The following is a 15,016-nucleotide window of genomic DNA, read 5'->3' as shown; positions in this document are numbered from 1 at the left end:
TGTCTGGATCTCTATTTCCTTACTGATACAGAGGGGAGTGACACGGTGTCTGGATCTATTTCCTTACTGATACAGAGGGGAGTGACACGGTGTCTGGATCTCTATTTCTTGCTGGATAATGTTGAGTGGAGACGAGTGCAGCCGACATCAATAACAAGTTGTGTTTCTCTGATAGAACATCAAGTCATGATGACCATAAACCCTGTTGTTTGAATGTTTCCCTCAATGGCACTACAGCACTCTCCTTATAGAAAGTCCTGAGCTTTATTAAACTGAAGCATACATACATATACAATGATACTACTGTATATTTATTTAGCTATATCTCTGAAAAATACTATCTGCACCACCATTTAGTATTACCATGAGTTTGGATAGCTTTTACAGGTCAGGCAATCTAAAAGGGCTCTCTGCCATTCACTTTGATGTAGAGTGGGGGGATGCTGTGTGTATTGAATGGATGTGCTTTAGCAGCCATGTGTAACTAGCTTCACAAGCGCTAATTATAGCTCTGGGCTTCATGATGGGGCGGCAGGGTAGCCTAGTGGTTAGAGCGTTGGACTAGTAACCGGAAGATTGCAAGTTCAAACCCCCGAGCTGACAAGGTACAAATCTGTCGTTCTGCCCCTGAACAGGCAGTTACAAATAGGATTAGTGGATTAGAATTTGTTCTTAACTGACTTGCCCAGTTAAATAAAGGTAAAATATATTTTTTAAATGATCCATTCCCCCTCCCAGTCCTCTTGCTACGAGAGATCGAAGTGGCATCTCAATTTCCAGGGAAATACATTGCTTATCAATGTACGAGTGAGTGTGGTGTATATACAGATGTAGGATCTTAATTTGACATATATTGTCACAGTGAGAATAATCCTGCAGCAACAGTATTTGAATATTTGGTCCATAATGTTGCTTGATCAGTGGTTAGGCTTTTATCTGGCTAAAAATAGGCTACATGAAAAGTGCAATACTGTTAATATAACCATGTGTTAGTGTGGGTTTTCAGTGAATTTATGTCAATCAAGAAGCTCATCTTCAGGAAAATTCTCAGCAACAAAACAGTGATCAAATTAAGATCCTACATATGTACCGGCTATGAATTATGCATAGTGGGATGTACAGTGTGTACAATACAGATGCAGGATCTTAATTTGATCACCCTGTTGCAGGAGAACATTCCTACAATGCAGAACATGTTTTACTTGTAGTTTACTAGAGGTTTAAAAAGGCTTAAGTTTGCAATTTCCACTTTGAAATGTAAGACCTGATTTTCCCTCACAAAAAAATGTTTCAACCCCTACAAAAAGTACCATTAATTATAATCGACATAATAATTCAAATTTCCTGTTGCTGGAGGATTATTTTCCTGCTGTAGCAAACTGGCTCAAATTGAGATCCTAAATCTGTATGTTCGAGGTGCTGCTGACTTCATAAAATGAATTTTCATGGACATGGGCAATAAAGTGTATCTCATTGAATCATCATATACTGCATTGTATCATATCAATATATCAGTGCCTGTATAGTATATTGCTGAGCATGGCAGGCCTATTTGTATTTGCCTCTGTGTGCACGATAGCAGAAGAAATGGGGTAGGTAGGATAACTGAGAAATACAGCAGTGTCTTGTGGAATCCATCTCTGCATTTCTGCTCCTCACCCACTTGCTCTCTCTTTTTCTACCTCTTCTCTCCCATCTCTTTCCATCCCTCTCTCCCAGCCTCTCCACCCCCCTCTCCCAGCCTCTCCACCCCCCCCCCCCCCCCCCTCCCTCTCATTCGCTCAGCTGCTCTCCTTGTTGAGGGTGTTCCAATCTGCCTCAGCAGTACAGATCAGTCCAGCCCCGCTCTCTCATAAGAGCAGCGCATGCACGTACGCTCGCATACTCACACACCCAACACGCAGAGATACACACTCGCAGGCACGCTCACACACACAGACGCACACGCAGACAGGCACACCGAGCAGCCTCATCTACCAGCTCCAAGACGCAGCCAGAGCCAGCTAAAAGACACAGCCCCATAACAGCAGACCAGCATGGATGCACTGAAGAAAGGATTCTCAATTGCCAAGGAGGGCGTCGTGGCAGCAGCGGAGAAGACCAAGGCAGGTGTGGAGGAGGCAGCTGCCAAAACTAAGGAGGGAGTCATGTATGTGGGTGAGTACAGGAGTGGTGGTGATGGTGAAGGGTGTGGAGAATAGACCGAGGTGGTTAGCTGAAAATAGTACATCACAGTTTTTCTGTGGGATAATCTGGTTTCCGTTTTGATCCTGTGACGCTTGCCTGCTGTGCTTGTTTTTTGATGGGCGAGTGCACTGGTCTGTCTGCGATGTTTGAAAAAAATGGGATCCACATCCAGGCAGTGCTAAATCTTACTCGTGATGGAAACATAGATACTGTAGAGAGCTGGAGGGAATTTTGAACAAGGAAAAAGAGAAAGATGACAAAGGACCGAAGGAGAGGGGCAAGAGAATGGAGAAGAGCAGATAAAAGGGGCAGAAAGGTAGAGGAAGATATTTATTTATTTGCACATGCCTCAGGCACAAGATGTTCTAATTTCAGAGGAAAAAGTCTGGTTGAGCAGTACTGAGGTATTCTATTCATTATGTAGTGGATAATGGCCAACAAAATATTGTCAATAATATTAATGGTCATATAAATTAAATACAATCTCCTATATCTCTACATGTGACACACACATTTTAGAGCAGGGGGAGGTGATTGTACTATAATATTGCTCAGTGTTATCAAGCTGAATAGATGGGTGTGTATGTGCTTGTTAGGTTGTATGTGTGATGGTACAATATGGTGCTACCGGGGTGAGAGGGAGGGGTCTTTGAATCTGCTATGCCACCCACCCACATGCCTGTCTGTCCGCTGCAGCAGTGAGATTTATCATGGGCGTCTCGGAGCGTGACTAATGCAGCTCGCCCCATGGTCAGAACCCCCCCCCCCCCCGTCAGCCCAACCCCACCCAACTCAGCACAGGCCAGTTCAACAGCCCTGAGCACCACTAACACATACAGAACACTGAGACATCGAGAGAACACTGACACATTACAACACTGAATCATATACAGATTCATACAGAATGCTGAAACATGACTCTGTCACTGTCTCTGTTACAGCGATGACAACCTGGAGAAGAGGAAAGGGAAGAGAGGGAAGGAGAGAAAGAGGGCAACGATAAACAAATAAATGAAACATTTGAGAGTCATCTGATTCCTGGTTTAATTTCCGGTAAAAGGAGGGGAGTAGAGAAAGGGAGAGAGAGAGAAAAGAAAAAGAGATCATGAGAATGAGGTAACGAGACGAATGAATGAATGAATGAATGGGTGGCGTACTCTCAGATTCCAATAATTACAGTTTCTCATTCATTGGCTGTCAATAAGCAGACAGAGGAGGAGGCTGAGGGATAATCCTTATCCATTAATCCAAAATCATCCCCACCACAGGGGATCCACCCTGTTCTACTGAAGGACCTCGTGGAGCCATTCAGCCACAGAGGGCAGGGCCCATCACATTTCACTGGTTTATTGATCTTCACAGCGCTGTAAAGAGATCACCTGACCTCTAACATTACTGCTCAGTCATATCTTATCACCAGCTTCATTTTTGTCTCCTTTTTAAAATCTTTGTCGTTCTCTCCTCTTCGTCTGAAAGCCAATGCAAACCAATCCCCCCCATCCCTGTCAGTGTGAATCCCTATATACCCATCCAAATTCATCGCTGGACTTACTGTGGCTGGGACAGTCAGATCTGCCTTTCTATGATCCAACAACTGTCAGCCTTGAGACAGTGGCTCTCCTTCACTGCCTGCATCTCTTCTCAGTGAGTGATCCTGCCAGACAGATAGCACTGATAAGTGGACTGTGGGGTGGTGGTGGTGGGGTGAAGGAGGTGGGGGTGGCAGAGATTGGAGTGACGGCTAAAAGAGTGGCAGCATTCTACTCCGGAAAGGCAAGCAGATATGCACACACAGACAGCCATAGAGAGAGCCCAGTGCCCTACCAGGCGAGCTAGCTGCGGGACTAAGAAAAGAGGGAGTGCCCTTAGAGTGCGGTCGGAGCAGTGGAGCGTGCTGAGTGTACTGACACACAGCAAAGGCCCACCAGGCATCAAGCACTTTACTGTCTGAGTCATCTACGGTATGAGAGAGAATGGATTAGGATTTTTTTTTTAAAGAGGAGAATCATCTCAAATCCCCCCCTGTCCCTGATCTGCTGCCTCTCTATCTACACTGAGTGCTAATCCTTGTGTGTGTGTGTGTGTGGCCGATGCTCAGCTGCTCCTGGGTGGGTGGTAGACAGTCACGAGGCCTAGTGCTACAGGATGGTGAGTGTGAGGAGGGGAGGGAGGGAGAGAGGTAAAATCACAGTTGAGAGGTCAGAGTTACCTTTGTATGTATGCACACGTAATCATCCCATTATGTCTGGATTGTGCCGCTCTCCATTCAGCACCACATTCACTTAGCCATTTTGTTTTCCCTCCCTCTGGTCTCGCTTCCTCTTCTGTCTCTGACAGAAGTGTCATCTTATCATAGCAGGATGTGAGGAAACTCTAGACTACGACAGTGTAAATTAATCAGAGAGAGATGCAATGGAACCCACGTCAAATGAACACCCTAAACACACAATTGTTGTGCAGAGTGGCGTTCATGTGATGCTAAATATCTCTCTCGTGACAGACTAAACAATTAGCTTGCCAGCGTCCATGTGAAATCTGGTTCTGGGTGCAGAGATTACTACATACAAAATCAAAGATGCTATCATTATGAGACAATGAGGTGCTGTATTTCAGTTATCTTCGCTCGTAATCACTCTAACATTGTGTTTTGTGGGTGTGTAGTCATGTATTATAGTATCAGTATCTACCATCTTAGCTGCAGGGGAAGTATTTGTAACCACAGATTGTTCGATTCCTCACAAAAACTGACCATGTTACAACGTCGATAGTTGCTTGGCGATATTACCTCCTCTGTATTGATTAGAGCATTGACAATACAATAGCCTGGCTCTTGTGTCTGTCTGTGTCTGTCTGTGTTCTACATAGGACAGGAGGACTTTAGCCCATGGCAATTTCTACATCCCCAGTACTAAATTAGCCCATTGTCGTGTAGGGAGTACAATAACAATGACACGCTTGACAAGAGAAATGTGTTTTTGTGCGGGGACTGGGAGGGACTTTCAAACACGTCTCCCGGCTCAAAGGGTCAGAAGGGAGAATAGAGCAAGGCTTGTTGTGTTGGTGATTTGAGTGGGAGGGAGGAGGAAACCCACTCCAATGCTTCATGCCAGTTGTTTTGAGGACGTTGAGTGGGTTTGGCTGGCCAGCAGGACTCGACCCATACAGTTCTGTGTCTGGTGGAATGACTGACCTTTTCTTCCCTCAAGGACTCTTTGTGAGGCAGAGATGGGCTGAGCTCCAAAGGGCCCAGAGAGAATGGGAGAGAACAGACAGTACTGGACCAGCTGAGCAGAACCCATTGGTCTTTAAACAGACACCAAGGATCTGGCCCTATAAAATAACCATGAGAGAGGGAGACTGTTTCTGTGCCCAAATCATTAAGTATTGAAGTGTTAGGGAAGCCTGTAGATGTTGATCGGGCTTGTACACTTCTCTACATATTGATTTGGACAGTTAAGGTAAAACTTTTAATTTAGCTCTGTACTCATTTTGGATTTGCGATCAAATGTTTCATGAGTCGGCAGTACAGAATGTCACCTTTTCTTTGAGGGTATTTTCATACATATTTGTTATTTAGAAATGAAAGCATTTTTTATGTATATAGTCCGAGCAAGGCAATTAACCCACTGTTCCCCGGGCGCCGAAGATGTGGATTATGGCTGCCTCCCGCACCTCTCTGATTCAAGGGGGTTGGATTAAATATGGAAGACACATTACAGTTGAAGGCATTCATCTGTACAACTGACTTGGTATCCCCCTTTCCCCTCCATTTGAAAGTGTTTTAAGTATTTGTACAAATTCCTAGCACGCAATGATTACATCAAGCTTGTGACTCTACAAACGTGTTGGATTCCTTTACAGTTTGTTTATATGAAGAATGATGAGTAAGAAAATTACAGAGGCATAAATATCATACGCCAGAAAATGCTAACCTCCCCTGTTATTGGTAATGGTGAGAGGTTAGCATGTCTTGGAGGTATGATGTAAAATGCTAGCCTCCCCTGTTATTGGTAATAGTGAGAGGTTAGCATGTCTTGGAGGTATGATGTAAAATGCTAGCCTCCCCTGTTATTGGTAATGGTGAGAGGTTAGCATGTCTTGGAGGTATGATGTAAAATGCTAGCCCACCCCTGTTATTGGTAATGGTGAGAGGTTAGCATGTCTTGGAGGTATGATGTAAAATGCTATAGCATCCCCTGTTATTGGTAATAGTGAGAGGTTAGCATGTCTTGGAGGTATGAAATAAAATGCTAACCTCCCCTGTTATTGGTAATGGTGAGCGGTTAGCTTGTCTTGGAGGTATGATCTTTGTGCCTCTGTGACTTTCTCACTCATCATTATTCATGATTCCTTCATGATTATCTGTAATCATGGTAGCATTCATGTAGAAGTGATCAGAAACATATTCTATTCTTATTTACAATAAAAGTGACACAATACATTACTTACCATTAATTTCTATTGGGCACAAAATAATCTGAAACACAACCAAAACAAACTGCAAATGCATCCAACAAGTTTGCAGAGTCACAAGCTTGATGCAGTCATTGGGTGCTAGGAATATGGGACCAAATACTAAACTTTGTGTATTGTATGAACATACCCTAAAATAAAAGGTGACATTCTGTACTCTTGCCTCATATGAAACATATGAAACATCTCAAATCCAAAATGCTGGAGTATAGAGCCAAATTAAACGTTTTAGCTTCACTGTCCAAATAAATTGGTAGTAGAGTGTATAGTATATTGTACAAAACTTGGTGTCCTTACTGAGCTATTCCATATTACCAAATGATTTTGAAGCTGCATTGATGGTGGAAGGGGTGAGTTACCCCCCATCCAATGTTAAGCTCTTTCAGTTTGAGAAACACTATTTAAACAAATCATCTACCTCTTTTTAAGAAGGTTGTTTCTCTCTTTTACAGGGAACAAGACAAAGGACGGGATGGTAGCAGGTGTGAACACAGGTCAGCGCAACGCTACCCACAGAAAATACACAGAAAATTACATTTCTAACTACACAGGGATCAGACTCTCACAGGTTTTTTCACATACCAAATTCTGAGGAGAAACATTGGTCCAAGGACAGAGTATGACAACTCCCTGTCCCCTTTTCCCAGTGGCCCAGAGAACGACTGACCAGGCCAATATTGTCGGGGACGCAACGGTCGCCGGGGCCAATGAGCTGTCTCAGCAAACAGTGGAGGGGTTGGAGAATGTGGCAGTGAACTCCGGATTGGTGAACCAGGTGCGTCACATCCTGCCTTTTCATATTGTGAAGATGACAAACTCCTTTCCTCTACAGGGAACTGTGGGCTGGTCGGTTAGCGGTGGTTGAATTAAAGCCATATACAGTTATAACAAGGGCTGCAAAGCTATCGGTAATTAACAGGTCATGTATGGTAACTTCGGTAAATTATACTTGAATAACGTATACCGAATGCATTAGTTTATAGTATTCCTTTTTATGTTCTATACATATGAGTCCATATTGTCCATGTGTTTCTAGTGGATAGACCGTAGGGTTCAAGAGAAACTAGCCTAATGAATGAGAAAAGCATATAATCAACAATGGCACTCTTCTAACTATTGTCTTTCTTCACAACTCTCACCAGTTTGACCCCACAGCCTGACTAGACATAACAGTAAATATAAATCCGGGGACATTCAAATTAGTAAGATATGTTACGTTTGGTATGGTTTTATAAGACCCAAAACGCTCTGAAGTACCCAAAAAGGCCACTAGATGTCATCTGATAAAATGTCATATTCCTTGAATGTTCCCAAAATTCTGGTAGTTTACTGGTAAACTTCAAAAGCTTCCATTATTATACCCTCCCCTTTGCAACCCTAGTTATAACAGAGTTGAGATCAGCCTTGGGATTCCAGGAGAGGAGTCTTCAACATGTCCTTCTATCAACAATCTAATCCTGGTCAAAAACACTGATTGTTCAAAGTTGACTTGTGTGCAAATTTCTTGTCAGTTATAAGGAATGCTGAGTTAAAGGATCAAAGCCTACTTGGACCTTTCGTGTCTGTGAGTGTTGTTGGTAACTTGTATTGTTTCTTCTCTTTCCATCCATAACTGGGGTGTCTGGCAGGAACAGGGACAGGAAGAAGCTGTAACTGAGGTGGCTGGTTCTGGTTTGGAAGGGGGGTGTGGGGGATAGTTTAGTAGAACAAACGAATGAATGAATGCACTGCATGATGCTTGCTGCCTTTATTGCCTTGTGATTGACTTTATATGCAGTAATTAGCAGTCAAGGTGGATGCTGGCTGGTAGGCTACAGTGGTGTTTGGGTGCTGGTTGGCTTGAAGGAGGACAGATGGATGTGCGACTGCTCAGCTCCAAATGAGTCAACATTTCCTCAAGCTGCAAGTGTATGTTAACACTGAGTAGAATTCCAACCCACGTGAAACGTGGGGATATGGAACGTAAATTCCTTTTCATGCACTTCTCTCTCTGCGTTTTCTGACCTTGAATTTAAGCATGAGAATAGCATGCTATTCAAGCGCTATTAGTTTGGGGTGGAGACGGAATAAATGCAGTGTGTCTACAGCTACACCCTATTCTGACCTTGACTTAATTCCACCATCTTTACGCGCAAGCAAACCATGAATAAGGTCTAGCGAACCTGCCGGGTCCATGTGGAAAAAGTATCTCCTTTCTTTTTTTCCCCGATTAGAAAGAACACCATTCTACATGTACTATAATTTACACCTTGATAAGAGGTCAATGAGTAATGCGTTTGGATAAGGGAATTATACATACAAATGACACTTGTTATGTGGCAGAAAACTGAAGGATATCAACTTTCCCACAGTAAAGTTTAAGAAACACTGTGCCATTATGCAGAATTTGTATGGCCTTCTACCTTGCAGAGATGGGCACTCTCAAATGTCATTTATTTTTATTTTTGGCATTACTATGTCTTAATTATCATGTTAAATATGAACCACTATCAGTATCAGACCATCTGCAGGGCTAATAACCACAAATTCAACTGCCAATTTACTGTTAGTTCCCTTCAGTTGGTATAGCCAGCATTATCAGTCCATTTAATTACATTGTTTCGTTTACCTTCATTTGTACACTTCTTCCTACATTACCATGGGTTGAAGAACTGAATGTGGACATTTTCAGAATGAATCAAACCACCTTTTTTTTCTTTCGTGCGTAAAGGCGTAAATAATTTCCTAAACCTAAAATAATTTACAAAATGATTTTTTTTAAATCTACCAATTGGTGCTGAACCTAAGACGAATATGCATATATTTAGATGGCTTTCCAGCAATGATCTCTAATATTCGGAACCCTTTCTCTCTATATATTCCAGTGAGTGTCTCAAAAATCTAACTTAAAAAGGTACATCGTATTTAAAGGATGGCTTAAGATAAATGTACTGAAAACCCTACTGAATGAAAACTCAATGAGAAGATATGTTGGCCAGCAAATGGGTTTTTAGCGATTGAATGAAATTTATTCCGAGCGCACAAGGTTTGCCACACCTGCAGAGTCTGAATATCAAATACAAGAGAAGTGTGTAGGAAAAGAATACATTTCCTAAATCTGAATCGGCCCCATTGAGAAAAAAATTGCAAGAACACAAGCCCCCAATCCCAAATCATACAATGAATACAGACCATTGAAAAGATGTTATGAATTTAAAAGGTAGAGTATAGATCCCTTTCAAATATGAAATTAATGAAGGTTAATTTAAAAGCTGCCCGTCAGTATGTTGTGGTCATTTGTAGTGCAGTAAAGATGGCGGTGTCCCCGCTACATTAACATGCTTCTCCTTGCCTCTGACCCAGCAGGCTGGGCTCTATGGCTGCAGGACAGATGGAGTGTACAACATCTTTGTTTGTTCGCAGCATATTGATAGCATTACTTAATTCCACTCAATTGAAATATGTTCTTTGTTCTTGTTTGTGGGTGTGGGTGAACATGCAGGCATGCGTGAGTGTACGTATGCCGGTGTGCGCGTGTGCACATCTGTGTGTCCTTTCTTCTTTCAGGCTCTTTGTAATATAAAGCAAGATCCATCTGTAATTAAATCCACAGCCCTAACAATCTCTCCATCGCTCCTCACCGCAGCAGGCAATCAACCCCCTTCCTTTTTCAATCTCCCATCGCTCCATCTCTCTCCCGGCTCTATTATATGTTCATTTTCAAAGGCACTAAAAAGCCTTTTGTAGGAGAGTACAGTAGAGGCAAGGTCAGAGTAAACAACCGTAGACATACTATGATATGGCACAAATCATCCTCATTATCAAATTTTCCGTCACTGTTATAGAATGTGGTAAGGACATGATTGCGGCATCTTCTTGCTAGAATTATTTCCCACCGGTTCTAATCAGAGGAATAATTATATCGGTGATTGAGCTCATAATTATTCCCACAGCAATAACATCATATTAACATTTCTATAACCAAATCAGGGAATATTGCTACTGCCATGAATAATCACAATCAAACTCCACACCATTCACCAAACTAATATCCTAATTCCATGCCATGAATCAGAATTAGAATTTCTACCCTAATACAGATGATTGCCATGGTAATTGTTGGGCATTAATCAACTGAGGAAACTATCAAGGATCTTTTCTCCTGAGTGCCTGAGCCCCTGATATCTCAATTCATTGTCTGCCATTGAAGCCATAACTACCCTACTAAAGAGATGCCTGTGCATGTCGATTAACCAGAACCATGGTTTGAAAACACTAACATCTCTCTTTCTCTCCAGCTTAACCTACCTCCAAATCATTACTCACATGCTCAGCTGGAGATTACATCAGAGGAAGTTGTCATCACCATTCTCCTCTAGCAGCATGGGCGGCTGCAGAAGTAGTAGTAGTAGTAGTAGTAGAGATTATGTATATATTAGTTCTCTTGCTAATCCGCTTTCTTTGTTTGTGCCACACAGGGTGACTTCTCACAGGGAGCTGAGCAGGCCGGACAGTAGGTGAGTGTGGGTGTGTGTGGTCATATTTATGTGCAAGTGTTTACGTATAGTCAGGGAGCAAGGTGGTATATCCTCTTGAAATAGCGATATGTTAATTTGATGTGCTTGAGGCAGTCCTAAAATTGATGTGACATTTGATGCAGTATCCAAATAACAGCAGGCGATCTACTAATATGTAAAGGTAAAGCATTTAACTTAAGAGCCATGGCAAAAAGCCTCAGCGCACAGAGTCAAAATGGACATACAGTGACAGGTATGGGGTTAGGTGTGAGGTATGGGGTTAGGTGTGAGGTATGGGGTTAGGTGTGAGGTATGGGGTTAGGTGTGAGCTAGGGGATTTTACACCTGGGTATCAGTCAACCATATCCTAATGCAGGAACTACAGTCCCCTCTTAATACATGGGGACTGAAAATTAGGGTGGTGTCAGATAATCCACTACTCTTCTCTGCCAAAACGCACATGTTGGCAAGTCCATTTTGATGAATACATCTGCAGCAGAAATCTGTTACTTCTGCTTCTCTCACTCACAATATTTAAAATGTTATTTCTCTCTCTCAGGAGTGTTGGTCCTGACCTCAGTGATTAGCAGCGGTCTCCCTCGTCTTCTGTTTTAGAAGAGCTGCTGCTTGTCCTGCGTATCCCATCGTCACCTCATGGGTCCTGGGGAACCTTACTGCCCCCAGCGTCTCCTCTCTGATGCTTTCTTTGTGTGAATCGATGGAAACAACAACACAAAAATCTAAAAGATCCTCCCCAACCAAAACAACCCTCAACCATAAACACTCTACACATTCCTACCCTAATGCCTTTACCGTCCATATACCTCATCCCCGACATTTACCCACCTTACCACTGTGACCATCCTCACCCACCATCCCCTGTGCCCACTCAAGATCACCTTACCACACATACAGTACACACACGCATATACACCACAACGTTGAGAAAGACTTCTCAGAACAATATATATTTTTTCTCCCCAAGAGTTTCGGCAATGTGAGACTTACTGGTAGTGTTCACGCTGTCAGCTAACGTAACACGTGTACTTATACTGTAGATGTACTTATATCAGTGTATGCTTTAGTCAGGTTTGTTGATTAATATGTGTTTGAAGCCTGTGTATATTTAACCCCTTGTGTCTTAATGCCTGACATCCCCTTATTATGACAGATCGGGGTTCAGGGTCGGAGTGAAAGTGGAGTTATGGGTTAACAGGATCATATTGTCTGTTTTACTCCCCATATTCACATGACCGATCACGTTACCCAGTCTCACACCTTCAATGGGGCTGCAGTACATACAGGGAACTATGTATCTCATAAACAGATACTGTCTGGTGTTTCCAGCTGTCTTTCCACTCAAACCTGGGTCTGCAATTATAGCGTTATCAAAGAGAGAAAGGTTACATCAGGAGTTTGCAATGGCCTTTATAATTTCACTAGTTGCAATGAAAGGCAATAAATAAGATCTGTTGAGGTGTTTTTGCATGTGATCAGATTAAAGATAAAGTGCCCAACAGATTCAGTATGTAGGCCTACCTCAGAAGTGGATGCAAGTAGTCGCCAGGTGAAATACCTTGACATCAGTGGTGGCTGGTAGGAGGCGTTATAGGAGGATGGGCTCATTGTAATGACTGGAATGGAATATATGGAACGGAGTCAAATGTGGTTTCATGTCATTCCATTTATTCCATTCCAGCCATTACAATGAGCCCATCCTTCTATTAGCGCCACCCCACCAGCCTCCACTGCTTGACATCCCATACATCTGGTTTCAGACGAAACAAATCTCTCCACCCATTCGTCATGCTTTTACTGCTCAGTCATACAAGACACACCTCCTGTCACTCAACAATGTGCCCTGGCCCCTCCCCTGTGTCTGCGCTCCTGGCTAAAACAGGTCTTTTAAACCATTACAGTGTTTGCCCTTTGAAGCCATCTGAAACGAGACTGCATGTTGCCTTACTAACAACCAGACACATACTCAGACACACATTCATTGGTACTAAAAACAACCTCACAAATTAAAATGCACATATCACACATTTATCCAAGAATTAGAGGTGACACATTCACACAGACATGCAAATATATGTTGGTATCAAAGCAGACTCTTTTATAAACAGTACAACTGAACTGAAATAAAAATGTTTAAATCCAAAATACTTTTTTTCTGTTTTTATTATATTATCTTTCACTGTGGCAAAATAAATTCCAGAGACAATACCAAATTGAGGCAAACATACCTAGACTGCTCATTTTAATTATTTACACTTTCTATTGCATGATATTCTTGGCTACTCCTACGCCCACCCACCCCACACACATCTGTGCAGTGGAGCACAATTACTGCCTCTATAAATAATACCATACAGTGTAAACTGGATGACCATTCTGCTATTCTATTGACTTGCTGGCTGCTGTGCTGATCTGCAGAGATACCAACAGCAAAGGAGCAGTGGCAGCAATAGATGTCACATGCTCTCCCAACTGCCACCTGGTGTTGAGTGGTGAAAGCAGAGCGCTTGGCTTTTGTTAGTAACAGCCACAGGGCTATAACTTATTTAAGCCACATGTCCTGCACTTCCATTTGCATCAGAGTGATTCGCCAGGGATAGAAGAAGCAAACACACCTTCACCACTCAAAGCATGAACACATACCTCGAACACGTGTCATACAGTAAGTACATACACAGGCACATACGGATGGATGAATGGACACACTCGTGCACACACAAGGAGGCATGGACACACACACGATGCACTCACGTTCAAACATACACTATACAGTTTATTAGGTACACCACCCCCGTTCACATAAAATGTCCTACAGTGAATTATGTGGCCATGACTTGCTGCATAAAGCAGGCAGACCGACATTGAGGCATTCAGTTACTGTTTGAGAGAACGTTAGAATGGGCAAAACGAGTGACCTAAGCGACTTTGAGCGTGGTGTGATCGTCGGTGCCAGGCACGCCGGATCCAGCATCTCAGAAACGGACGCCCTCCTGGGCTTTTCATGCACAATAGTTTACCAAGAACATTGCAAGAAGCGGCTCCAGTGGGCACCCGATCATCAACACCGGACAATTGAGTGGAAAAACATTGCCTGGTCCGACGAATCCCAGTTCCTGTTGCGTCATGCTGACGGCAGAGTCAAGATTTGGTGTAAGTAGCATGAGTCTATAGACCCATCCTGCCTGTTGTCAATTGTACAGGCTAGTGGCAGTGGTGTACTAGTGTGGGAAAGGTTTTCCTGGCAAGCGTTAGGTCCCTTGATACCAATTGAGCAACGAACGTTTCCGACACCTTGTAGAATCCATGCCCCAAAGAATTCAGGCTGTTCTGTAGGCAAAGGGGTGGGGGGGTCTAACACAGTACTAGGCGGGTGTACCTAATAAACAGGCTACAGATTATGTACAGCTCTCACAGCCAGAGATTGTAGTGTGTTCACTTGGTCGATAACATTTGCACATAATTTATATGTTCCAACATGACACTGGCAGGAAATCAGGGTTTACTGGGCTCCAAGGAAATTTAACTGGAGAGGCATTTTAATGCGCTTTCATTATACTGGCTTCATATTAGAAAATGTTCATATTCTTAGGGACCTTTCAGAATTCACGGAATGTGGTACATGGAGGAATTTTGGGGAGGGTCATGCTTTTTTGATTTCAGTTTGGGGGAAGGTTTAGTTTTTTCGTTTTTTTTGTCCAGGGGAGGGTCATGTCTAAATCAATGAAATGTCTATATTTCTCAGTGTTTTAGAATTAGTTGTTGACTATATTACAAATATATTAAATGAAGTTCCCAGTAATATTGACCTCATGGAAAATGTTATACATTTCATTTTAAATATG

General features: G+C 42.7%; 1 protein-coding gene across 2 annotated transcripts; it reads left to right on the top strand.

Moving 5' to 3' along the window:
• The first annotated feature begins 1,780 nt into the window (after positions 1-1,780).
• On the top strand, positions 1,781-13,319 carry LOC109889865 (synuclein). Of its 2 annotated transcripts, XM_020481639.2 has the most exons (6): positions 1,785-2,157; positions 7,113-7,154; positions 7,308-7,435; positions 8,289-8,318; positions 11,118-11,156; positions 11,716-13,319. In XM_020481639.2, the coding sequence occupies exons 1-5, from the start codon at positions 2,037-2,039 to the stop codon at positions 11,154-11,156; spliced, it is 360 nt and encodes a 119-aa protein (XP_020337228.1). In that variant the 5' UTR covers positions 1,785-2,036; the 3' UTR covers positions 11,716-13,319. The 2 variants fall into 2 exon arrangements, with proteins under 2 accessions (XP_020337229.1, XP_020337228.1); XM_020481640.2 differs by lacking the exon at positions 8,289-8,318 and having other exon boundaries at positions 1,781-2,157.
• Positions 13,320-15,016: the final 1,697 nt, after the last annotated feature.

The sequence above is a fragment of the Oncorhynchus kisutch genome, linkage group LG4 (genome assembly GCF_002021735.2).
Source record: "Oncorhynchus kisutch isolate 150728-3 linkage group LG4, Okis_V2, whole genome shotgun sequence".
Lineage (NCBI taxonomy): Eukaryota > Metazoa > Chordata > Actinopteri > Salmoniformes > Salmonidae > Oncorhynchus > Oncorhynchus kisutch.
This window is presented reverse-complemented; position numbering and strand designations above follow the sequence as displayed.

What these genes read in the sequence shown, in the direction of transcription:
- LOC109889865 (XM_020481639.2), top strand. Translation starts at nt 2,037, where the DNA reads ATGGATGCACTGAAGAAAGGATTCTCAATTGCCAAGGAGGGCGTCGTG. An exon ending in GGAGGGAGTCATGTATGTGG is followed by an intron (nt 2,158 to 7,112) that starts GTGAGTACAGGA and finishes TCTCTTTTACAG; the next exon opens with GGAACAAGACAAAGGACGGG. An exon ending in ACTCCGGATTGGTGAACCAG is followed by an intron (nt 7,436 to 8,288) that starts GTGCGTCACATC and finishes GGTGTCTGGCAG; the next exon opens with GAACAGGGACAGGAAGAAGC.